Raw genomic sequence first — 27,282 nt, 5'->3', positions numbered from 1 at the left:
CTAACCAAGGGAACTGTTGTGGTTTCATGTACTTACCGTACATACAAAGACTGAGTTTTACTTGATTTAGAATACTTTTCCAATATATTTTAAACTTGTGGGATACTAGGTATTCTAACTTAAGGCAAACCGGACACATTAAACCCATTAAACATACAAACCTCATAGTGTTCATATTCATCCACATCAAATGTCTTAAAGTCAAAAAATCCATGCTGTAAGGCCTAAAAGGCAACAAGGTGTCAGTTCATTCTTAAATATGATTTATAATCTCATTTTATAATGCTGTTCTTAAAAATTAAAAACTAAATCACTAAATGTTTGTGCTTTTGGCTTGCTGAGGTCTCTATGTTAAGACAACATTCAATTTTGCACAGACTAACAACACAGACAACAAAAACTTTAACAATGTCCAAAAACATCAGGTTCATTATTTCCCCTTCAAAGACATTATGATGTGACATAAGTTTGTTGCATATCAGTTAAATCTTAAAACTGAGTCTCCACACACTCATATGTTTTTTTTTCTTTAAGGCAGATGACAAAAAGTAATTCCCTTTTTGTCATAGTCATTTGATAATTTCTGTGCTGAATATATTTAACATTCTATATTTTATGACCAAAATGCACAAAAAGTTTATTGCTTTTCTGTGTTTAATATGACGCTCTGATTTTATTAGCATAATACCCAGGCAAAAATCTTACACAGAAGTACTACGTGTAACCTGTATTTTGTGATTAGTTGTTAATACTTCTCTCAATGCACTCCATTGGTAGAATGAAGTTAACAAGACTATGGTAGACAAGATTTATTACATGATTGAAAGAAATTAAGTTTTGTATTTGATCCCTGTACTATGATTAAATAAGTCCATTTTGTACTAAAGATTTGTATATAACAATATTTAAAACAATTTTATGAATAAGCAATCGATACCACAAATTTCTTCCAAAGAATTGGTGTAATACATTTCTGCAGCATATATTTATTCTGAATCTAACACATTCTGAAAAGTATAGACTTTGCACAACATTCTATGATTAAGGTGTGTTAACAAAAGACCATATATCAATGTTTTAGAAAACAATCGTGTTCACCACTTTTTGTTACAGTTATTTTTCTTTCTTTTTAGGCATAACGAAAATAGTTTATTTAAGTAGACAATGTTGTCATGAAACCTAAGATACTGAGAGGTTTCTTTGAATGGCAAATCTAGAAAAATGTATTTCATTGAAGCATGGCTAGATGGCTGCACTCCAGAATTTGTAGGCCCCCTGGATTATGTGTATGTAATATATGCAACAAAGTCATGAAATTTACTCAGGTAAACTAAGATTTTACTTTAGATTTAGCCATAGAGTTTCTACTCGAAGTGGCTTTATTTCTGTAGGTGAACTGGACAGAGATTCAATAAGTTTTATGGGAACAGAAGAGGAAAAAATGGTTTTCAGAGTCCTTTTGACATGTTTGTTGCAGATAAATCATACTGACTGCTTCATAGAGCTTCAGGATCTGTAGAAAGCCACACAAATTAAGAGTCTTACTGTTAACTGACAGCTCCTTTCCCACCCCCACAGAACTAAAAATATTAAGCTTGATCTGTCCTTTTTTCAATTTTTAAGAAACACTTGTTTTGGCATACTTTTAAGAATTACAAATAGTCTATAAGGTGTCAGTACAGAACCATTTATATAACCTGTTCCTCTCATTAAGATCACTGGGAAATTAGATGAAAAATTTGATCTTTGCTTACAGTATCAAGTATATACTGTAACACCAAGTTGACAATTAATATGTAAAATAGCATTTTTAATCTCCAGCGCTGCTTTTTATTTTCCCCAGGACCATAACCACAAATTTAGCAATTTAAATTATGCTTTTCAAATTATTTTTGATAAATTCATAATTTTTACATCGACTATTAAACATATTTTGAAACCACAGCACATGCAAGGCAGAGCTTTAACAAGCAAGTTGACAAACTTTTTAAAATGACACACCAAAACACTAGTAAGATACACTAGTTTTCATTCTTTTTAAAGAATTCTGAAAAGAACAGGTGTCAAACACTGAAATGGAGTTAAGTATCCAAAAAGAAAAATACAAAAAACGGTGCTTAGATTAAGTCACAGAATATCAGTACCTTAATTTTGTCAACCTAGGTTTATAAATGATTCGTTAGCAGATCTAGTGCATTACCTGTAACCCCACCCTGAGATGGGGCCTGGGATGTTTGCATTCTAATTCATGAAGTGAGCTACAGAAAGTTATCAAAGGCTAACCAAGCAGAAACATAACCTTTTCCTTCTTCCCTTGTCACTACTCCAACACAGTTCTCAGTAACTTGGGCTTCATGACAGCACACTACTCATTGACACGCATCTTGCTTTGAAACCAGATTTTCTTCTAATGTATTTTAAGAGTGTTTTACTTCACCTTTTTTAAAAGTCAATTTAAACCTGTTTTGCTAAGGAAAAGCATGGTTACCTTATTTATTCCCTGTAAACAGTCCAAGATCGTGAGATTGTATGTGCAGTTCCCAAATGAAGCATCCCTATAGATTTAACAAATTCATATAAACATTATTTTAGAACTTAGGGAAAGACAGCACAGAATAAAATACATTCAAGTTATTTCATCCCCTCCAAGAATTCTGTATTAAAGTTCCAAGAAGACATTGCTTTACCAGCTCATTCATGCTAAAGCATACCCTTACCAAGGATGTAGCTCAGTGTAAATACAGTTGATACTGTAAATTATGTTAAGTGCATGTTTTTGTCAGGTACCCACATGGAATAGATACAAAATTGAAAATTATGTGACCTTGATTCTGCCACTCTGAAAACAACAATTTATCGTTTAAAGATGACAGAATGGCAAAAAGCAGAACATCTTCAAGAAGTAAGACATCAACATAAAAACAAACACCAACATGAAAAATAACAGCAACATGTATTGTGGAAAAAAGAAAAAGTACTTTTCAAACTTTGCTTCAGACCGGTCTGCATTTTAACAGTGACTTCTTAATCAGTCATTGAAGAAATCTTTTTTTAGTTTTGCTCTAAGCTATCTTATCAAAAATGTTAAGAACTGCAGTTTCTGAGAATAACAAAATACTAGGTTTCAGCCAGATACATATTTAATCCATAATTTATTCAAAATTTCAATCTTTCACTGAATTTTTTAGTTATTTTTTTTTTTGAGAATCTACTTGCTATATTTACTATATTTGTAGTACCAATACGGTCCTTCAATCTCAAGTGCTTAAAGAGTAAAATACTCTCACACATTCTTTAAGAGCAAAATTACAGCAGTTTTAAGCAAGCAGTGTTCACAGAAAACTTAGTTAATTTAGGAAAATTAAAAGCTACAAATTTGGTAGTTTCAGATTACAGTTTACTCCAGAAAATCTTTCAAGTTATTAGATTACTAAAATAAATACTTATTGCAATGTTTTAGAATGGGAATTTGCAAGTGTGAATACATCTTCAATATTCAAACCTAGCAAAGAATTTTTTTCAAAAAGTAAAGCCATAGAGTATTTTCATTAAATAAACAGATTATACCAAAGCAATTAACCCAGAAGACTTAATATATTTTTCTACAGGGAAAAGTTGAAGATCTTTTTGTCATAAGGTTTTCAGAAAAAGAAAAAGGTCTTCTGAGGAAAAAAAAAAAAAAAATCTTTAGGACCAAATGGGAACACGTACATATAACAGAAAAATCTTTAAAAGCTACAACAGTTTCATGAAAAAGTTGACAGAAACAACAAAACCTAAAACAATGCAAACCACAAAACTAATTATTTAAGAGAAATATGAATAGAAAACATGATTGTAACAGCCATCCTGTATTAGGTTACTTTGCTATAACAAAAATGTGATTTTGTATCTGTTTGTAACTACTTCAACCAACAGTACATAAAATACTGCAGAAAAAAAGGAACACAATTAATAAGAAGTGGTATGATGGAGAGGGAAGGAGGACCTAGAACTTGACCAAGGCGCACGAGGTAAGCCTATCACAATTTCAGCTATAGAGTTCTCTTAGCTACAGTTCCCACAGACAGCTGTTACTAGAAACTGTGCACACTGAGCTTGCATCTCACACCCTTATCTATCTTTTGTGGTAGACAGTGATGAAACACTAATGAACGTGATAAAAAGCTAATGAACAGCAATAAAACACTAACTACTAAAACGTAATGAAGCAAGCAGTAGGTATGAATGGCAGTGCAGCATGGTAATGACAGAACACCTGGAAGCAGTGGCTTACTATCACCTAATGCTTCAAGGGAAAGCATGATGTTTGATGCTCTATGGCAAACAGAGAGTATATTATACCAGACTTTGCCATAGTATCTCCCCCAAGTATCTGCTGGTAAGAAAAAACAAATCATAAAAGTTATTTCTATAATAATTTGGAGAACAAGTAAAATGGAAAAAAATCTGAGCTATTTTAGTCCTTAACACCATAACCTTTTTTATTTTAGGCCTCCCATTCCTTTTTGAGGGTAAAGCTAGGAAAAAACATGTCTGTATTTGTAGCTTCCACAAGTACAACTCAACTGCCTGTTTAGAATTAAATATGGATGCACTTTCCCCTTCTGAAACTTCACTGTTCTCCGTTTCAGAATTTTAGGCTAAACTATCAACAGGTATTAAATTTTAGGTATGAAATGAAAAAGATGGATCTGGCAGAAATTATGCATAATCCATGAGGACTCTGTATGCTGGATCTGTTGATATAGTAGAGACGCATCCCAGGGAATAACAGCGTATCTCCTGATAGTTACGGGACTTAACAGTAATACTAAGAATCCCTCTGTGCCAAAACTTCTTTTTTGAAGTATGAAGGGAATTTAGCACTTTTCACAAAGCACTTTTCACAAACAACTTTGCTAAAGTTGTTAACAAACACACTTTATACAAATTAACAATATAAAAGGTCACTGAAGCAATAAAGTGTTTATATTAGTTATTTCCAGGAAAATATTTGACTAGTAATCCAGATGCTCCTTTTCAAGTAGCACCATCTTAAATCATCAACTCTAATGCCTCATTTAAAACAAAAAAAAAATCTAGCTCTCAAAGTCTCTCTTAATCCCATCCCTCTGTGCATCATTCAGCTTAGCTTTGTGTCCGTTCAAGAATCTGTATCAAATCAGATTCTCGTTATCTAGAAAGCACGAACACTAGCACACATCTTTTATTCCACACATCTATGCATCAACAGTCAACATTCACAAAGAAAAAGCAATCTGAAATACAGGTCAGGAGAGTGCTTGTGGATTCCATGGTCAAAGGCAAAATCCAAGTCAGCAATTTTCAAACACACTGCAAGCAACAAGATGCAATAGCAAAGAAGGGAAGGAATTTTAAACGTACATTACATACATAGCTGAACAAAATTAAAAACCAGTTTAGTTTAAACACTATTACTTTGTGACTTTTTTTTTTTTTAATATATATTCAACCTTCCTATCAAATAGATAATTTAAAATTAATCTAGAGAATCGTTAATAGTTATAGATTTTTAGACAAAGAATTTTGCAGAATTTAATTAGAGGAGACATTTAATGGCAATCTGACTGTTAACTTCAGATCTGTAAAGGTCTTGAAATACTCAAAAAGCAAAGACTTTTTCTTGACTTGATATCCCAAGTATTTTAAATAAATAACTCAATTAAAATATCTTTTTGTTTAGAAAGAGTTGTCTAAGGTATTTTCAGTCACTAACTCAGTTTATCCTTCATTAAAAGCAAAAGCAAAACAAGTCTCCACTCTTAACCACCTAGATGACTTCCTCCAGGCTGAGTTTCCAAGTTTTTTCCCTAATTGAGAAAAATGAGCCACAAGCCAAATCAAATCATCGTGAAGCTTTGTAAATATTTAAAAATTAAATTTTATCTTATCTTCCAAAACCTCTTAAATTAAAGCATTTAAAAAACTCACACAAAATAATTTAAAAAATGCAGAACAACTGCCTCAACATCACTATTCTTTGGATAAACCCTTCTTCCAAACGATTTAGTATACAATTTCTAGACCTTGGATGAAATACTGGATACTGTCAGAACAAGTACTAACCTTTACAAAAATCCCATTAGAAATACAGTTAGTATTTCTCATACCACAGTGACTTGGAGCCACTAGCATGCATTTTCTTGAAGCATCTGTCATTGTCAAAGTTCTAGAGTAATAATTAATAGTAACTTTAGCTGTAAAAAATACAATAGCTTTTGAATGGGCCACACTTTGTACCACGCTAAAAAGCAAATGCAAACACTAAAACAGTTACAAGGAAGACTAATGCACAGAAAGAAAATCTACTAGCTTCAAAAAAACATAACAATTCAAATGAAACTAGAATTCCATACATTCTTCCTACTTAAACTTATTCTTCTCCTTTGTCTACTAGTCTACAGTAAACTATTTCATATGCTTACACTTAAGACCGTAATAATTTTTAAGTTACTGGGACTACTTATGCACATGCAAATACATTTTGCTTTTTGCTGATGGAAAAAGAGCTATTTGAATTTAGTTTATTTTTTGTTTTTTAACTGTTAAGTCTGTGTTAAAGAAAACATAGAGAAAAGGAGGACTTGTGCTATTTGACATGAAACAAAAAGATCGTACACAGGCGTCTCCTGCACGGTGTTACAGTGTGGGTGCTGTTTGCTGTAGCTGATCACGTGTTTCATTCCAGTATTCTTTCAATCTTTGATGGCCAAACGCATAACCAGCTTCATTTTCAAACAGTGCTTTACCAACTATTACCTGATAACTCTATTTAGTTTCAAATTCAGAAAAAATGTGAATATTTCTGACATACAGATGTAGCATGAAACTGAGCTGGCATTACAGAGCCGCAAATCCCACATCCGATTTCAGTTATCGGAGCTGACCTCAATACTGCATAATGCTTTCTACTTTACCAACCCTCTAAATGCTGTCCATAACAAAATAAATTGTTTCCCTAGCACTTGCAAATAAAGAAATAAAACCTAAACTCTAGCTCTGAAATTCACGTCATATCTAGAGATCGAACACAACTAAATTAAAATACATTTGTTTTTTCTTATTGTATTGAAATCAATACAGAGCAGTTTAAGTTGAAAATCCAAAGCAGTTTTATTACAGGAAACTGTTATTTGTGATGGTTTCAAATGGTGTTAGTCCTGTTTTCTTAAGTGGAAGCAAGCAGATACTGTACAAGATCTTCAAGAGATTAGAGCGTCACCAGGTGACAGCGAGTCAGCCAAAAAGAAGGTGGAAGTTTCTCGGATACTGCGGTGCCTTATCTCCTGCTTTGTCTTCGTTATTTCCATTATAAAAATAAAATAATTTCCACAGAACTTGTAAGAGGGGTATGCTGATTTCCTTCCACCCCTGGACAATATTCACTGAAGCTGTCTTCAAATGAAATACCCAGCTGAAGATCTAAGCCGATTAAGGCCTTTTGAGGTCACTGAGCTGGATGAAAGTAGATCAGTTTGCTGGTGATCTTTTCATGTAAACACACGTCAGGACTCCGTGAAGAATCTGACGGTCTTGCAGAGCTTTCTACCTATTGAAAGTTGTCTGTTGTTTTTTTCCCAAATAGAAGACACTTCAGATATCAAATTAACAAACTTGTTAAATAATCTAGCTGTAACACAACCTTTGATCACTACACCCCGATAGCCTCTTACACTTGAAACTATTCAAACAGAGATACTATATAACTTCTGTAGTACAGGGTATCTAAGTTCCAGGCTTGAAAAAAATTAAATTCAAGACAGTAACTACTGAATACCTGTGAATAATATCCCAAAGTACTTCCTTCCTAGACCTTAGAATAGGAGGGAAGGCACAAGACATTTGGATTATATTTTCCATTGTCATTTGATAAAGTAGTTTTAGCCCTTTTTAAAATGTTAACTATATGGAAGGAGGGCAAACTTCCTGATAGCACTAACTTGTTTTTTCATAGCATAGCCTGATGACAACCAGATATGGTGCCTAACGTGACATTAATGCTTCCAGTGATAAAACAGGTTCATTTGCTTGAGCTTCTGTATCATGCTGTATTTTGCACTAGAGATGCTGCAATGTCTTACAACATAGAGGTAGAAGAAAAACATCTCAAAAAAAACGGGGAAGAAGAAATAATTTATTTCTTCCCTGCTCCCATCTGATACAGGTTGACCCACTGCAGGCCCTCATCAGCTCTACTTGCCCTTCTCTCAACCCCAGTAATTCTTAAGCTTCTTATACATCTATTCCAGCCTCTCCCTACAAATTCAAATCCCAAGTACCTCCTCTCTAACGTTGACTCCTCATTTCTTACTTGGCTTCCTATCTTATCAAATTCCTTTAGTTCATCTCCTGTCTTCTTTTTCTCACCTCCTGTACAGCTAGATTACACAGTTTTCTTTACCAGCACGATAAACTATACCACACAGGTAACAGAATCTTCTTAGGCTCTAATCCAGTGCCAAGACCTTACATAGTCTAAAGCAGCACCAAAAGAAACTGAAGTGCTTTTCAGCCTGACACCAAATTAAGAAAAAATGCTAAAGAAATATAGATGCTTATATCTACTAACATATAAAAGCTTTCTTCCAAAAGCTCAGAATTCCCTATTCCCTCTGGAGATCAAGGCCCTGGCTCAAGAAGATTGACTCCTTCTATCCTAGAAAATAGCCTAAATGCTGCGTTAAAACAAAACAAAAATAATAGTAAACCAAACTACAGAAAATCTACCAGAAGAAAGGAAAACAAACAAACAAAAATATCAGAAAAATTCATAACCTCCCCCAAAAGCTTTACTTTTAACCAACGTGTTTTACGGATAGCAAAAGCAACTGAATGTAAGAAAAGTAAAGTGGAATTAAGACCTATTTTATATACATCAAAAAGCTACATGCACGTTAACTCTAGAGCTTAAAGAAAAGTTTACTTCTTCAGTAACAGTTTACTAACATAACCATTCCACACATATTTTGAGATTTCTTTTGACTGGTATTAGCTGCAGGAGTAACCTCAAGGGAGATCACCTGACTGAATTTCTTCGACTCTAGAATATACTTCTTCGTTTGAATGTGGTTAGGATGACGTAAAATAATGCAGTGAAAAGTCACAACAGTGACAAGTAAGTTCTAAGAAGCTTAAGAGCATCAGTGGAAATTAGAACATTTGCCCTTCCTGCCTGTAGAAAAATCAACAGTACAGAATGATTTCATCTTTAATGAGCAATTTAAGTTAGGCTACAGATTTCCTCTGAATATGGAACAAGAAGTATTTTGTTCTACCAAGAGTCACGGATTAGGATAATAATGTCCAAATTAGCGATGTTCGCCACAATTAACACAGTTAAAAGGCTTAAGAAAATGTTAGGACATTGGCGTACAGCCTACCTTAGAAGCAAGAACCTGAGAGCAAACTACTGCTCAGAGAACCTGTGTATCAGCAGAGTACAGGGTAAATCTAGGTGTATTAGAGTATAGCTACCAATTTTAAAGATTTCTCTGTTGTACATTCTTGAAATTGTTTGCCTAGGTTTTCACCTAGTAGGGTATACTGATATACCCTCTTCTTTCTGGCTTATGTATAATTAAATTTAGCATTCTATTACTGTAGTGGTTAAAGATATTTTCACATCTAGCTAGATGATTGATGTGAAAAACAGCATTATTTTATGCATACTGGTTTTATTTACCAAAGATCCTTTCACTTGCAGCATATGCCTGCTGCATGTTTTATGTTTTTTGGTGTTAGCTCTGGAGAACATGAAGAGAAAGCTAATTAAGGACAAGATAATAGAATTTAATATCTACATTAGGACAGAGGTATTTTTTGTTTCCCTTTAGAAAAGGGAAAAGATTTTACATTTCTTTTACAGTGAGACGATGTCCCAGAAGCCTATCTTCACAAAATTCATGAATTCTCACAGATGGGTTACAACAATCCATACATAACACTCTGGATAGATTTGGAAGACAGGTTTGGAAACACGGATAGCATCTATTACTTTAAAGAAGTTTGACACCACCATTTATCTACCAGAAACCTGCAGAAGAGTCTTAAGCATCAGAAGACTGACAACATTTACTGTTCTCTTCTCCTGAAGCTGGCAAACTGAATGAATGGATTACTCTTCTGCAATAATTTTGACAATTCAGACTGCAAACGCTGAGTAGCCTCTTTGCCAGACATTGACTTCTCCAGTGTGTTCAGTTTGTATTCTCTCTTTTTATATACTACAAAGCTATCTTTATAAAATCTTGCTGTTTCTTACTTTTTTTTTTTTTTTTTTTTTTTTTTTTTTTTTTACAAACTCTCATTTCATGATCCCTATTCTATTTTGGAATAGAATCTAATTAATTCAGACTTACAGGATTTGTTCTGAATGCATATTTGTTAACTTCAATATTAGTTATTGATAACACAATTGTGTTAACTTCATTATTAAAATTAAATAATTATTTAACAAAATTATTCTGTGCCATTTAGTTTGTTATTATGGTTCTTGCCAGCCTCAAAAAAGTCACATTATTTTCACTATTCCCTACCAGCAAAGGAGAAACACCATTTTAATAACTTATTACTATATGTATCATTCAAAGGGATTGGTTGCAAGACAAAAGTCTGTAGCCTTCAGTTTGAACAAAAAAGTTCTGAAAAAAATTCCTCCTCAATTTTCCATTTCACAATTTCAGGACTTGATAACTAAGCTTTTTGCTTTGTCAGTACAAATAATACCTTAATTTTTACTGTAGCAGGGGAAGAAGTGGGGAAGAAACCTAAAGACATAGCAATTTCGTATAATTCTGAATGGTAAAGTTTTTGGAATAGGTAAACAAAGTACAACTATTCTGAGATTCTACATTCTACATTACTGAAAAAGTTTTGCATCTCTACTACATACAGTTTGCTTTTTAAGCACATGTAGTGGGTTTACGTGGCAAGGTTTTGGTAGCAGGGGGCCATAGGGGTGGTTTCTGTGAGAAAGATCTAGAAGCTGCCCCATGTTTGGGAAGGGCCCCACTGTTTTCCAGATCTGAACCAATAAGCGATGTTGTTTTGTGCCTCTGTGAGAGCATATTTAAGACAGGGAAAAAAACGCTGCGCCACACAGCAGCCGGGAGAGTGAGAGGAGTGAGAAAACAGCCTTGCAGGCACCAAGGTCAGTGCAGAAGGAGGGGGAGAGGTGCTCCAGGCGCCGGAGCAGAAGTCCCCTGCGGCCTGTGGTGAGGCCCATGGTGAAGCAGGATGTCCCCCTGCAGCCCATGGAGTACCACGGTGGAGCAGGGTCCCACGCTGCAGCCCGTGGAGACCACGGTGGAGCAGGTGGCCCTGCACCGACGGAGGCTGCCGCCTGTGGAAGACCCCTGCCGGAGCAGATTCCAGGCCAGAGCTTTAGCCTGTGGAGAGGAGCCCACGCAGGAGCAGGTGATCTGGCAGGAGCTGCTGCCCGTAGGGGACCCAGGTTGGAGCAGTTTTCTCCTGAGGGATGGACCCCGTGGTACGGACCCATATCTGGAGCAGTTCTGGAAGAGCTGCTGCCTGTGGGAAGCCCACGCCGGATCAGTTCATCAAGGACTGCATCCCGTGGGAGGGACCCCACAGCACAGGGGACAAGAGTGACTGAGAAGGAGCAGCAGAGAAGAAGTGCTGTAGACTGACCATAACCCCCATTCCCCCGTTCCCCTGCGCCACTCGGGGGGAGGAGGTGGAAGAGGGTGGATGGGGGGGGAAGGTGCTTTTGGTTTCTTTCCTTTGTTTCTCACATCTCTAGCTTGTTAGTAATGAGCAATAAATCTTACTATCTTCTTATGCTGAGTCTGTTTTACCCGTTACAATAATTGTGTGATTTTCTCGTCCTTATCTCAACCTTTGAGCCCCTTTTCTCATATTTTCTCCCCGTTCCTCTTTGAGGAGGGGGAGTGAGAGAGCGGCTGTGGTGGAGCTCGGCTGCCCACTCGAGCGGAACCACGACAGCACGGTTTCAAGAAGCTCAAGATTTTGAAAAAATAAGGTTGGTTTAATTATTAAAAACTCTTATATGAAAGAAATAGCATTCAGTTGTTCTTAATCTCCTGCCAAAGTTGAACCACTGAGACAACTCTATTAGACAGGAAAGGAAGAATCAATTTTCTAGACTCCCTTTAAATGCTACAGAGTAATCCCCAGACGGAAGGGAAATATTGCAGTGAAGATTTTTACTTGTTGCTTTCCCCAAAATAAGGAGACAAAAGAAAAAACTGACACTGTTTCTGTGCTGAGAATAATATAGTTTGCTCCAAATGACTTCTTGGAGTAATATTCTAATAGCTGAGCCTTCTGTAAATGGAGGGACTGACGCAACTCTGTTAGATTAGGAGAGCATCAGAAAACAACACGTGTAAAAGGTGTAGAAAAATATACACTACCTTAAATCATCATTCCTGTATATTATATAGAATTCATAGATGTTAAACAAAAAGATATTGACATGTTCGTAAGGTCATCTTTTTATGCATTTTATGAAGTATTTTTTTTAATTAGCTTAAAAACTAAGTATATCAATAACCTCGCATAGCTACCAATGATCAGATCAATCTATAAACTCTCTGCTGACAACAGCAATCACTGATAGGATACTGTTCTTTAAAATGTATTCATTAGCTTAAGATTTTATGGTTAAACTGGTGTTGACATATAAATCTATCATCCCTAAATCTATTACCCTGTACAAACCGCTAGAGATAAACAGATCTTCCTTTGTTGAGTGGCTGTAGAATCAAATGAAGCGTTTGATAAAGACAAGGTAGCTCCGCATTTACAAATGCATCAGCTGACAGTGAGCACTACTTGCTAATTGCTGACTCCCCTAGAAAAGTGGATCTTGACCTTCTTGCAGTTGTCCTATGAGATATTGCCTGTATTTGCATAATAGCATGAGGCACTTTTACTTGTAAAGCACAATGACATTTCATGGCTCACACGACAAAAAAAAAATAATCTCAAAGTCTTTTACACAGACATAATAGCTAAATGCCCTCAGATCTCGGCCTCCATACTACCTTGCTATAGAGAATATGGTCAGATAGTTAAAATTAGCTGTTCATTGAAAACAGAAAGGCAAAATAGCTTAATTTGAACTTCTATAGTTATTCTGTAAAGCAGAAAATATAACAGAAAACAAAACAAAAACTTTCATTCACTTAAGTCTGGTTAGGTATTAAGTAATATTAAAGGTAAGAATGACTTCCAAATAGTAAATCATGATATATCATAAAGAAAAGTTTTAATTGCTAAACCACGCACAGGCTAACAAGTATTTTCTAAACCTGAAAGTTTGCAAGATTGATTTTAGTTTTAAGATGGCCAATCTAGTTTCATTATTCCAACACAGCGCAAGTGATTCTACCAGAAGTCATTTCTTTTTCTGTATATCAGCCATTTTGAAATAATGTCTGTATCAGACATGAAACCATTTTCTGGGAAGGGAGAAGAATCTGAAATAAAAAGTATGTTTAGCAAATTCCAAAAGCAAAAGTTAGACCCATTTTTCATGTTCACATACCTAAACGGAAGATATGGCGGATTAGTTCCAGACGAAAGTGTCCTGTACACTTCCTCTGGTGTTTTCTTTAAGTATATTACCTAAAGCAGGGGAGAGAAGAGAATGAAGATGGAGGGAAAATAAAAAAATAACCCGCCCTGATCCTGAAAAGTCGTTACCCATTTATATGCTTCCCTCAAACCACTACTCTTCCAAATATTCCATACTCCTTTACAAGCAGCTCATAGGCCATCTGCAGACCAGAGAAGACAAACCTACATAACACAAAAGCTTCAGAAATCAACAAAAAAACAAAATAAACTGGGATTTTTATCCCAGTTTATATTTATATATTTCTATGTTATCTGTGACGGTAAGCAGTCATCTATACTAGGAGTACTCTGCCCAACTTCAGATGATTCAACAGAAGTACTATGGTAGCAGCTGACAAAGGAAACATTTCTCCATCAAAGCTCAGTTGGAACTTTCTATACATGAACATTTTCCGATTCCCAGTTGTCAGTATCAAACTACCCATTAGCAAACAAGATGTCCAATTCAGCAAGCTGAACCTGTGACTATGAGAGCAGCCTCTAGTTAACACAGCACACTAAACCAAGGCTTATTCTGATATCATTGAAGGCCAGCAGTTCCACTGGCTTAACATCAGAGTAATAAACCAGAAACATCACAGTAAGAAATAAGGAGACACCACCTTGTTGCACGTCAAATCCTATTTGTGCAGTACAACTGCTCCTAAAGTAAAACCAGCTTTGAATTTGTGTTATGTGCATTATTTATAGATACCTCAGCCAGTTTGGAGTGACACATTTTGCATGTGCAAATGTTTTGTGAACAAAGCAGCACAGCTTTCCTATCTGTTACTATCCAACTCACCTTACAGACAGCATCTACATGGCTACTCCTTCATTCTACGCACATTTTACTGCTGAATACTGAGCACCAATGATTGTTTTCTTAACCAAGACAAAGGTCCTGATCTAAAAGCTTTAAGGTTCAACTTCAGACCTTAAGCACATTGGAACAGAAGTAAGTGGTGGTCACTCCCAGAATCTCTGCAAGTTGCTTTATGCCTGGAGTTGTATCAATGTAGTGGAATTCTCAGTACTCTGTAAGATGTCAAAACGGTAGGTAGATTTGCTTGCTTTTCTTACTCAAGCATGGACAAGGGAGACAGCAAAGGAAAAAAAAAAAAAACTGTTTTTCTTTAGTCTGAAAAACTCTGTGGTGATGCAGTGAAAAGAAGGTCCGAGTTCATCCTTGTCTGACTATCACAGATTTTACTACTTTGAACTACTACTGTAACTCTGGGCCAAAACCCTCTACATAAACTAATATACTTTCAAAAGATCAATGCAAAATAATAATAGCTGTTTTGTGTTTTTCCCCCTGTAAAGCCACTTTTAATTCTCTTCAAGAGAGATTTTATAATAGGTTCATCCCCTGTTCCCACCGTGTCACTTCTCTTAATGCACATCATACAGGGGCACTGCTATCTGTAAAAAACAGTCTGAAATATTACAAGTTTTCTAGCATTTTTTTTCCCCTTTGATATGTCCATTCTTATGTTCTGAACTTCCTGAATAATCATGCAATTAAAGAAAAAGCTCTTCTCTATTGGGACATATTCCTGCTAGGCACATTATGTGTAGCAATACAGGCCACACGCACACTGCCAAGAAAATGTATGATGTATGTTCCAAAGCGCTTAGGAAACAAAAAGGGTATTTTGCAAGTCCACCTTAGCATTCATCCACTATAATTACAAATACAATTTCATTTCATCTTGTTCACACCCCCAACATACATTTTCAAATTAAAAGCATATGAACAGATCTATTCTATTGCTGTTAAGTTATCACAAGAATTCTGTGAGGCAAATGTAAAGCAATTTGAGGTGTTGTTTGAAACTGCAAAGAAGCTGTACGTGGTGCAATAGCTGAAAAGCCTTTGTACTTGCTGACCTTCCAAGGGAGGGATTACTGACTTGAGCAGTACTGGGATGTGCTTAGATTAATAGAGAATGAACCCATAAAGCTGCAGGCTGGGCTCAGAAATCTATTTTATATTCTTACATTATGAAAAAAAATCCTGCAGGCAAGTGATTGAATGTGCTTTAGTAGTTCACTATTACTCAGTCTCACTTGCTTTGATAACACTTAAGACCCAAAAAACTCAACAGCTTTTCCCTTGCACTAGCATTACAGAAGTCTAATAAAAGCTATTGGTACCAAAATACACACAAAGTAATCATGAGAAAGCAATACGACCAGCCCATCTGCTGTCTACAGGGAAAAGGAAAGAGAGCTTAGTGGATCTCTTTTCAGAGCTTGTCACAGTAAGTATTGTGTTTCACCAAGACTACTCAAAGTCAGATTTTGGTCCACTAATCAAGCTCTGATCTTAGAATTGCAAGATGCCTACTCCTTGCCAGCTCTAAGGACACAGACTAGTATTACTCCTATTCTTCTCCCAGAGCGAACTATTAGATACTGGAGATCACAAACAAGTTGGGGCCTTTTTTTTCCCCACCCCAACCAGAAGAGAAACATAATGACTACCTCAACGTTATGCAAAGTGGCATCTGTCCCCCGCTCCACCCCCCAACTCATCCATACATTATTAGACATGAGAATATGCACCCTCCTTCATGATTTTGCAAAGAATGTGCTCTTTAATGACAAGAGGGGAGTTCTTGTCGTCCCTTCTGACTTCACAGAACATTCTGTGTAGTAGTCCCAGCAATTTAGGAGAAATCCTGAACTTCTCTGTAAGATCAGCAAAATCTTCATGTTCTTCTATTCCTGTTTTAAATGTTTGTTGTTGTTGTTTTAACCTTAATCTTAGTTTTATGACAAATGTATTCCTTGCAGAATTCTTCAGAGCAAGGATATGAATTTAGCAACTGGACATGATTAACTAAATACATTGAAAATCCATTACAAAAATTAAAATTTAGAAAATGAATCATTCTGAGATGCAATTTACAAACAGGTAAGCTGTTGTGAATCAAGTTTTAAGCTCTCTCAGACTCATGACTCTAACTAAAATATTTTAATAGCTATTCGGGTGTTTCAGTTCAACTTGTCTAAGAAGCTGTTTAAGTGAACAGTCTAAGTTGCATAATCATTACTGGAAACCCATTCCTAAAACATGATCCACTATTTTCCACGTTTCATTTTACACTTAATATTTTAGCACCAGGAAAAATAAAGCAAGCTTTCTCAATTAACTTTCACATATTGGTAGAGTTCAAAGCTGTGGAACTTTCTGTCTCAAAAAGCTTATGAAATTGAGGACAAGACACAAACACAAAAGCCCTTGAATAAAATAATTCATCAAACAGTATGATCAAGTTGTCAAATACAAACTGTTCTTTTCACTGAAGATCATGACTAGATTCCTTCAGGTCAGAAACTTCCCTACCATGTAGCTCACGAGTGTACAACTAATGCATGTAACTGAATACAGCATCTAGAGGTAAAATGCTCTAATGTTATTTCTCAAATTAATATGCCTGGATTACAAAAGTTAAGCTTCTGTAGTTTAAAAAAAAAAAAAAAAAAAACAGACTATTGTAATTATAATCAGATTATTATAATCATAAATTACTTTTCGGAAAAATATTGATTTTATGAATTTATTGGCATTATTATTGATCACCATAGAAGAATATGATTGAACTTCCATAGGAGGAATACACACATATAGAGAAAAATTTTGGGATGCAATGTTAAAGTAATAGATACCTTTGTGCAAACTGTTTTCCAATGTCACACTAAACTGAAATAAATTAGAAAGTGACTATGCTGCATATACATTGTTTATAGTTAATGGATGCTTTTTTGCATTGGTAGCACTGTATTAGTAAAGAATTACTCTTGGTACAGAGTATCTTCTAATAATCAAAAGATATTTACAATATCTGCTAGTCTTTGACAGCAGAGTATCATATGCAGATGTAGACCACTTGCACATGCTAGCAATTAAGAGCTATAAGCAGCTTAACACAGGCTAAGCTAGCGTTACACGTGCCTGTAGTTGTGGCACACGAGTTTACCTTATCATACACATAAGCTACCTTCTCTCACGTGTGATGAGCCACCGGATACCTACTATAGAGTACGTACACAGCCACATCATGGTACACACACTATGTGCTCCCTCCCCCCCGATATGTTCCAAAGCCACCCCCCATACTGTAAATGGAGTTAAGTGACACAGAAAAGGTCTCTCTAGAACTCATCCAGCAGAGTTTTCAAAGATGGCTTATAAAAGAACCAAATGACAATCTGTCTAGCCCCCTAAGGGAACATCCCTTGGGATGCTATTTTACACAAAAGAGATGTTTCTTAAGGAAGGTTAGAAGTACCCATGCAATAATTAGTACTTACGGCATATGCACCTATTAGAAAAGCTGCATTTGCTCGTTTCCTCTGGTCAAAACTGGTATAGTAAACTATCTTCTTTCTTGACAGACTGAAATACTGTTAAAAAATAAAAATAATTTTTAAAAACCACCATACTTACTGAGAGAAGAATACAATTTTAAAACAATTTAAGTAGTCACTTCTAGTAAACTGACAAGTCAAAGAATTCCTATAGAGTCTTTTGAAATTAAAGGAGAAAAAGTTCCTGGTGGCATGAACTATCTTCTTACATTGCAGATAAGAGTGCAGGGAAGCATTCGCTGTTCCATAGCAAATATATTGGTTTTGCTGTGCTACTTTATTCTATAAAATGCAGTTGAATCAACACATTCAATATAAGATACTATACTTTTTTTTTTCCTAAATATCCAAACAATACCTTATGAATGCTGTTCAAAATCATTGAAATTGTCAGACTCTCATGTGTGTTAAATCTCTTTAGCATACTAAACACATTCTACAGAGAAGACAGTCAATTTCTTTTAAAAAAGCAGTTAAACAACCCTCATCCTCTATACTACCTAAAAACGAGGTTACAGACAACATACTTTGACAGGTTTAATAACGAGAGTTTATAAAAATATTGTGCAAGTGAAAAGCCTAAAAAAAAAAAAAGTTAGGTACAGACATAACTTGTTAGTCTTGCAATTCTTCTTTATTTGGGAAGAAAAGAAGTCTCTGTCAGCATCCTGCAAACAAAACTCCCATTGAAAACAAGACCAAGAAGGAGCAGAAAAGAATAATCAGGACAATCTGCAGCAAAGCTATTTAAAGCTGAAGAGAAAATTGTCACTTAAAAATGGCAAGCTAGACAGTTTATTGCAATTTTTATTTTTCTTTATTAATTTTATTACATTAATTTTATTACATTACTTTATTAATTTTATTATACTTTGAAACCTTGTCACATATGCTTCTCCTTATAGTCTTCTATGGTTCTGTTACAGTTTGAGGAAGTCATCAACAGATACACCAGATTCTGCTTCTAAATACTTAAAGGGTATTTTTATTTTTAAAAGTTGCACAACATTTTATGAACTGCCCGTGTTCCAGTGTTGCTGTTACCCAACTTCAGTATTTTAAAACCTATTTGACAGTTTACTTTCTTTTCCTTCTTTTGACATTTGGGGGTTGGAGGTAGGGTAACTGCGGCAGGACTGTTTTATTCATTTAATTAGTGCCACTATATTTCACTTCCATACATTCATAAACATTGAATATCATCTTAAATCTTGTTGCGAATTCTAGGACTGCTTCCACTGCAGAAACAAACTTTGCACCCAAAAAAACAATAGCTAAAAAAAACAATAGCTGATAAACTCAGGAGAAACGTGATATACGCATCACAGTGAGCTTTTTACTCCCACCCTTCACGGTGCCTTTAATTAGCAGCTCTAACTGTATGTTCCAAGCTGGTTTTATTACCCACAACTTCCAGAGGTGGATACAGCATGAGAGCTAATGCCAGTGTGTGCATCTAAATAGGACTACAGGTGCTGAGAGGGATAATTGCCATTGATTGGAAGATATCATGTCTTGAGATCAACAGCAACATCTCTCAGAGTATATACAAACATACAGGGTATAAGCAGTTATTTAATTAGTGAAGCTTTCAATTATTATTAAAACTTGTCAAAATTTTAAGATCCCTCCTTTCTTCCCCCTCCTCAATTTTTTAATTTTAGTGTTCTCTAACTGCAGTTCCGCCCATGATATGTGGGTGGGATAAGATTACAGTAGTTATGCAACAGTGACAGAACTTCAATTATAACTTGTTGACTACTACTTTTTTAAAGCAAAGTTCTTCGTAACAGTTTACAGCTCACCTGAAATACCACTTGAAACTGCAAAAAGCACAGGCTGCTAGCTAGCAGGATTTCTATTTAACAATACCACATCTCATGTTTTATTTTACCGAACAGACTTTTTTTTTTTTTTTTTTTTTTTTTTTTTTTGCCATATAGGTATATCAGGTCAGACCAATTCTGAAACACTTATGTACCAGCACAATCCAGAGCGGTAGCCCACCTTAAATGCTCCCAGAACATTTAAATGAAAGCAGTGTAGCATTTTAACAGCTTCAATTTCAAAAAGCAATTTCATAATCTTTATGAACCATATAGATCATATGGAATATTTAATTATTTTTTTTAGTCCTGACTAAAGCTTTAACACAAAATTGAAAACTGAGGCTACTGAATGGCTTACAGCACAGCAAGCAGAGGAGAATTGCATCAGAATAGAACGAACCACTATTTTTGTTTGCACATGGGTTAACGAAAATCAAAGTTTACAGCAAATGCTTGCTGAAGTGACTTACTGCTTGAAGTGCAGCATGCGTGATTGCTTCTCTTAACGTGAACAAATTCGCAACTCAATTACACTTTCAGTATTAATACTAAGTTACATAAACTAGCTTAGTATTGTTAAACATACTAGCTTAGTATTATTAAACAAACATGCTGGTTTTTCAAACACATTTAGTAGGCTAAGTCTAGTCCTTTGGCTAGGTTCAATAAGTGTTAGGACACTTATTATCATTTTTTTTTAATTTTTTATTTTTAAGAAACAGCTCCAGAGCTCCACCTGAATGTAGAGCTTTTGTTTCCTCGGGTACTGCAGAAGGAAACAAAAATGTTTCAACAACGAATTTCTCCATATGAGTTGTCTATAGAATAGCTATAGTTAAAAGATGATATAGCAATACAGTTGCAAAACACCTTTTACTTTTAAAAGGTTAAAATACGTGTATTGTGAAGCACTAAAGATATTTTTCTTTACCAACAAGAAAATTTCTGTAGCACTCACACATCACTAGAACATAAAATGAAACAAAATTCATCTTGTTAAGATGCATCCCAGAGGAATAAACTGAAAGACAGGCTTTTGAAATAAAAGCAGAGGTTACAGAGAAGCGTGGAAGTTTTTTTTGTTTTTTTTTTTTTGTTTGTTTGTTTTGTTTTTTGTTTTTTTTAAGGTGATGAAAAAACTCATTGGTGCATGATAGGACTCCAGAACACATTTTTTCACTTTAAAATTATTTTAATTTTATAAAAAGATGAATTCTTGCTTCTTGAAAACCTCAAGAGAGATTTACATGCACAGAAATTGACAACAAGCCTAGAAGGTGCTACTGTGGGCAATTACTAGATTAATACCTATTAGAATCACCAGATCACCATGTTACTGTACAGTAATTTAGTTAATGGATATAGTTTAATATACTTGCATTGTTCAGCAAGAAATTACTGCAATGTGTTTAATAAAGCTGGATAAATGTAAACACTGTTTACGTATACACTAAAATATACGTGTGTAACGGTGAATGTAACGCTTGCAAACTGGGCGTGAAAAAATCACATATTAAAAAATGTCTCTCTGACTTGCCTCATAACCTAAGCTGTCCTGAAGGAGACGTTTGTAATTACTACAGTTCCATGTATATGACCAGCAGGTTATTTATACTGAAAACAAAAAACAAAACCCAGAACCCTCTGCAATTTCACAACACAGTTAGTATATGAGAACTGTTAACCCCTCAGTTCGTAACCCTACCCAAACCTCTCCTGCCTTTGATCTTCCATAATTCATATCATTTTTGTCAGCAACTTTCCCTCTAATTACCCACTTCTAAATTTATTGAGGTTTTATAAGGTTATATGTGCATGAAACCCAGTAGTTTTTCAAATTGTTTTATGAAATTGGACATTTAAATCGAAGAAAAAATAAATTTCATAATTGAATTGCAATTTCTTAGTCAAGCGTTTTCCCAAACAGGATTCAATGAACAAGTAGGAAGATCGTATGTCCAAGCATTTTTTCTTGCTGTTGACTCAGCTAGTCAAGATCATCTCCATAGCAATCAGCAAAACATTACAAACAATGTCAGTAAGGTTTTCCTGTAAAGCATAACTTTAGTACTTTACCTCTAGCTTTCTCAGCAAAATTGATATTTGAATAAATCCTTCAGTGTTTCTGAACAGAACTATTCACAATTTTTAAAGCGAGTCAGCATAAAGTTATGATAGTTTACTTTAAAATGCTGGTCTGCCATAGAGTACATTTCAAACAGCGATGCCTTTCGCTCCTTACCTGCTTCCTTCTTCCAAAAAGGAGAGGTGGAAGCAGAGAACTGCCTCCTCTGTGGTTAATCCCTCTCCCAAAAAAGAAATAGATACAGCTAAAAGATTTGTGGGGTTTTGTTTTTTTAAATGAGATCTTATTACATTTTTCCTGTTTCTACTCATATAAATTTTAAACTTAAGAAAAGCCTTCCAAGTCTTAAATTCCTTTTGTGATACCATGGCCACACAAAAATTATAACATGTAGTGCATAATTTTTTGTGCCACACTTCTTTTAAAAACTTTTCATAAGAAAAGTACACACAGCGTATACCCAACCAGGTACATACCAAATCATAGCTGGAGTCATCTGGGCTTAAGCACTGTGATTGCCTCAGAGTCCCGAGAGTATTGCAATATAGCAACAGCAACTATCCAACAGCAGAGGTTGGATTTCCAGAGGATTATAAACCACAGTGTCTTAACTTCCTATGATCAGCCACTGCTTGTGCTGGTCCCAGAGCACGGTTACCTTTAATGCAAGTGTATGCAAGCAGCAGGTTGCCAAACAGGACTCTTTCCCCCAGTTCAATAGGCACTTCCCATCCAAAAAAACATCAATCACAGGCTGCCCACGTGTCGCCCTGGTGCCCCATGAGAATTACCATACTTCTGCTGCAACAGTTGCCCACTGCATCAATGCCTTGCCAGCAGGTAAGTCACAGGTCACAAACTTCTGTCTTATACACACACTAGTTCAGGCCTCATGTGGGAGAAGTCCCTGCAGGGAGGCTTGTGAAGGACAGACATGAGAAAGTGAGAGGTAGAAGAGCAGAGAGAGTAGAAACTGAGAAACTCAACTAGCAAAGCTGAGCAATAGTCTTTTGTAGCTAGATCTACAGTACAAATCAGTTGCATGCTTAGCCTTAGGATTAGGTCTTTCAAGTCTACTTACCCACTGCAGATAGTATGTAAGTTAGGACAGAGTCTGGCATGTATTTTAACTATCAGAGAAGCAAAGTTCATATTAGCAGGTACTGGCCTATCTCAGACATAGTGCCAATTAGGCAGGCTGAAATCTATTCATGCAAGAGTTTCTACACTACTCGGGTGGTATTCCAAGCTTCGGCTGTTTGATTTCAGGTATTACTTACGAGTGGTTGCACTCTCAGGTTACCCTTCTCTATTATACATTAGAGAGTTTAAGTTAACCTATTTGGAATTCCTCTATGGTAAGGTAGCAGCAATAAACAGCACCTCTTTTCCAGGTGATCTGCATGAGATTTCTGTTCCGTTCTTGCCAATCTGTACTCTTCATCTTGTACTGTGAGTTGTTTTTTGTTGTTGTTTTTTTCCCCAAAAATATGAAAGTTACATTAAAATAACATTAAGGTTTACTAAGCCAACTCTGCAAATATCAGTTACTCATTCAGTTTCAATTTGGCTCCCTTATATATTTTTTCCAATTACAATATATGACCTTTGATATGATTTTAGACAACTACTTCATAGAGACAGGACAAACACTTTGCAGTCAAAATAAAAGCTACCATGGAGGAAGATAGCTAAGTTTTCTATTTCAACTGCAGAACAACTCAAGATTGTCTTAAATGTACAATCCTTATTTGGAAGCAGGAGAATAAGAGGGCTTCTACAAAGGAATTGATAGCAGTGACACCTCTGCAAAGTGTCACTACAGAAAAAAAAAAAAAACATGTTATGTGTAAAAGACCTTTCTGTAACACTTATTACAAGCAACATTTTATTGAACTGAAAGATTTCAAAGTTTTAATTTTTTGCTTGAGTGAGATTTAAATAGTGTGATTTTGGAGTCTGTTTTATTCTTGTTCAAAGGGGTCAGGGACAGGGAGTTGTTTGTTTTAATATTTTTTGTGGGGGTTGTTTTTCGGGGGAATAGTTGTTTTGTTTGTTTTTGAGTTATTCATACTAACATACCAACTCATTCGCTGCAAACCCATGAAGTATCCGTATAACCAGACTGTTTCTTGTTACTATTTTGTCATGAAACGAAGGTTATGAAAAATGGTGAACCACTCATCAGTAGCTCACCCACTAAGCAACAATCAGGGCATATTCCTTCTTCCATTCTTCAGAGGGAAAAGAATTCAGAACAAAGAAGAGCCTTAAAGCTTAGTTGCAACTATCTAGATAATGAGAACCTAATAATTGCTTTCAAACTGAATAATAGGTTTTAGCTGAGTTTCAAAGCACAAGAATATAGGAACATTGTTTTTAAACGAAGCTTACCTTTAATTTCTTATTTAGTTTACAGCAATATCTGTATAACATTGCCAAATTTAAAGGTCCAAAATCTGCATAGAAACTGGGAGAAAAGAACAAAAATGTGTTATTTATACAAAGTGCTAAGCAAGTTTCAGCATGCATGTTGTTGATAGTTAAAACTGTTAAAGAGTAACTTTTGGGGAATACGAAGTAAACAATATACATATGGCACTAGATAAAACCCTATATAGGTTCATTTAAGAGGAAAATAGTAACAGTTAATTTGAAAGCATATGTAGCTTCAGTTTAAGGTGCTGCAGTAACCACCTTTTCCATTATACGTGGACACACACTAACTCTCACCATATCCAGTCCGGGTTTGGCTAAGACTACAGACAAGGAGAGTAGAGGACTTCAAGACGTGCTCTACTCTCCTTTTAGCCATGCTGCTCTCATTCTAGATATGTCCTCATCTCAATCAGCTATAGAGCCTGTATCATTAGATGCTATGAAGTATAAGCAGAATTTTACAGCTTCGAGGAAATTGTATTTAATAATGTCCAATCTTGGTATCTCTCTGGAATTGAAATCTATTTCCTTTTATTCCATCCTCCCTTATTCCAGAGACTACATATTATACATATACCCTTTACAGAGAATGTGTGTTTCCTTTTTGACACTTAGTCCTCTCATCTCTAAGCTCTCTCAATTTATTATTTAATTAATGTTTTTTCATTGTTCTTCTTCTTTTCTTCTAGATTTTCCTCAAACGTTCTCATTACCCCTGAAGCAGCAACTGCTGCCTTTTGGATAAGAGATAATAGCAACAGGCCATACAGAAAAATTATTGCAAAATAAAGGTTGCCTGTAGGGATTCACAGTGCTCTTCGTAGCTAACCCTAAGAGCTATACTTTTGAGGCTTACCACTTTATTAACATCCCCCATACATATCCTCTCAAACAAAAAAAGACCAAGCCCAGTGAAAAAGAGACAATTGTATTAGCCTGATTGCCGTTCAGAAGGAGCAGCCAGCCTGCCACACCAGTGTTATTTCGGTATCATCTACTGTACAACATCAAATAATAGTATAAGTGCTTGTTAAGATTCAGTTCATCCCCTTCAGTACAAAACATTAGGACATAATGCTTAAATACAGAAGCTCATTAGCTGGGTCAAAGACTAAGCTGTCCAACTCAGGACTTTATTTGTAGGTTGCATGGAAGTTAAGTGAAAATTTCAGGGGCAATAAAGCAGTGACTGACTTGAGATTCCACATCTTTTCTAAGATAAGACTGCCAGATATGGTCAACAGTTACAGGTACTTTTAAAAAAATATTCTCTGTTAAGTTTTTAATTGAGATGAAATGAAGCGCAACATATAGTTCCTATAACACTGCCCTGATCAGCCTAATGATAAATGAACTGTGTATTCAGCTATAATGCACTGAAAACCTAAAGCCATGCTGCTTTAGGATAATAAATTTTCATTACTAATTATTTGCTATAAGTACAGCAATATGAACTCACATAATCTACTTTTACCTTTCAGCAAGATTAAGCTCAAACAGGAACATAGGAAAAACACATGAAAATTAATTTACAAATCAATTTATACACGACAGACAAATTACTTACTGTTTTGATGGAGGCAAGAAAAAGATACGTTTATTCAGTCAATCCATGAAGTAACAGGGTATTTTTACAAAATAGACCTATTCAGATTCTCTCAGGAGCCAAGCTAGAGTTAACTTAAATTTACTACTTCTCCATTATTTACTACTAAGTACACTGTGCTTTTCTTAATACAGTAAAAAAAAAAAAAAAAAAAAAAAAAGAGTAGCAGTACTGAACACCCTGGTATTATTACCACTATTTAAAACACAATCAGGAAGAGAGGGTATTTTTGGTGAGTGGTGCACCACTGCTACCCATACACCAAAAAGAACCACTGTCAGCTCCCAGTTCATTTGCCCAGCACCACCTAGGCGGTATAAACAAGCTGACTTCACTGATACACTGTTGTTGCGGTTGCATGAGGGAGAAAGTTTATTTCCTACACAAATAATTTTAATTTTTTATACTAACTTTGTTAAATTTGAATAAGCTTGAATGTCTATAATGGAGCTAAGTGACGCAAGTGTTTTGCAATTCTTGAAATCAAACAGTCCTGAAAGGTAACAAAACTCAGTACTGAAGTCAATGAACTCTGATCCACAACCCCCTTCTTCTATCCTTAAAAGTAAATACAATTTCTGATAAATTTTAACAGAAGAGTTCAGTCTTATCCACTCTTACTACTTTTATAATAAAAGGCCATTTTTTCCTTGAATTCAAGACACTTGATCCTACTCAGACAGAGGATTTTCTTCTTAAGAACAGAATTTTGAGAGAGTGAAATATAAGTGGAGAATGGGAAATTGGGATGGAATAGCGATGAGGAGAAACAGCACACCAACTCATCCGTTAAGTTAAGGAATTTTGTCTGGTAAAAGTTAAAGATAAAAATACAATAAATCAAGTCTGATTAGTGATAGTCACTGGTAACAATCTATGCAATATTAGTTCATTTATATTTCTTTTACGGGTAATAGATCTATTGTATCCAGACGTATCTCTATGTTTCTGTAAGCATTTGAATGCGGTAAGACATTGGGATGTCTCTGAAGCTTCAGCCAGTTAAGACAGAGTCATTTGCTACGGAGGTGGGAACCAGATATGAGAACAGAAGGCAAGTATAGTATTAATCTACACTTAATTATATTTTGTTTTAATCAAATACCTTGATGATAGCTTAAATTATTCTTCCCCCTCATCCCATGGAAACTTACTATCCTTACACTTCTCCAACCATGTAATGGTAAAACCCACAAATATACTATACGAATATTTAAACACTTTACTTCATAAATGCTAACATAATGCTACTTGGGAGCAGTAGCATAGATCTCTTGTGTCTGTGTTCTCCTCAGAATCAACTCCTAGATCCACCC

The 27,282-nt window shown here is 35.4% G+C and overlaps 1 protein-coding gene across 1 annotated transcript in view; it reads right to left on the bottom strand.

Annotated features, from left to right (window-relative positions):
- The window catches only part of CDC14A (cell division cycle 14A), a 58,881-nt gene that overhangs the window by 24,070 nt on the left and 7,529 nt on the right, over nt 1–27,282 (bottom strand). Inside the window, 5 exon segments of the mRNA XM_032192026.1 lie at nt 162–224; nt 2,489–2,555; nt 13,556–13,635; nt 17,950–18,042; nt 24,316–24,391. Of these exon segments, the coding sequence (XP_032047917.1) occupies nt 162–224; nt 2,489–2,555; nt 13,556–13,635; nt 17,950–18,042; nt 24,316–24,391 (379 nt within the window).

Source organism: Aythya fuligula, chromosome 8 (assembly GCF_009819795.1).
Source record: "Aythya fuligula isolate bAytFul2 chromosome 8, bAytFul2.pri, whole genome shotgun sequence".
Taxonomy (NCBI): Eukaryota; Metazoa; Chordata; class Aves; order Anseriformes; family Anatidae; genus Aythya; species Aythya fuligula.
The sequence above is the reverse complement of the archived record's forward strand: the minus strand, read 5'-3'. Positions and strand labels throughout refer to the sequence as shown.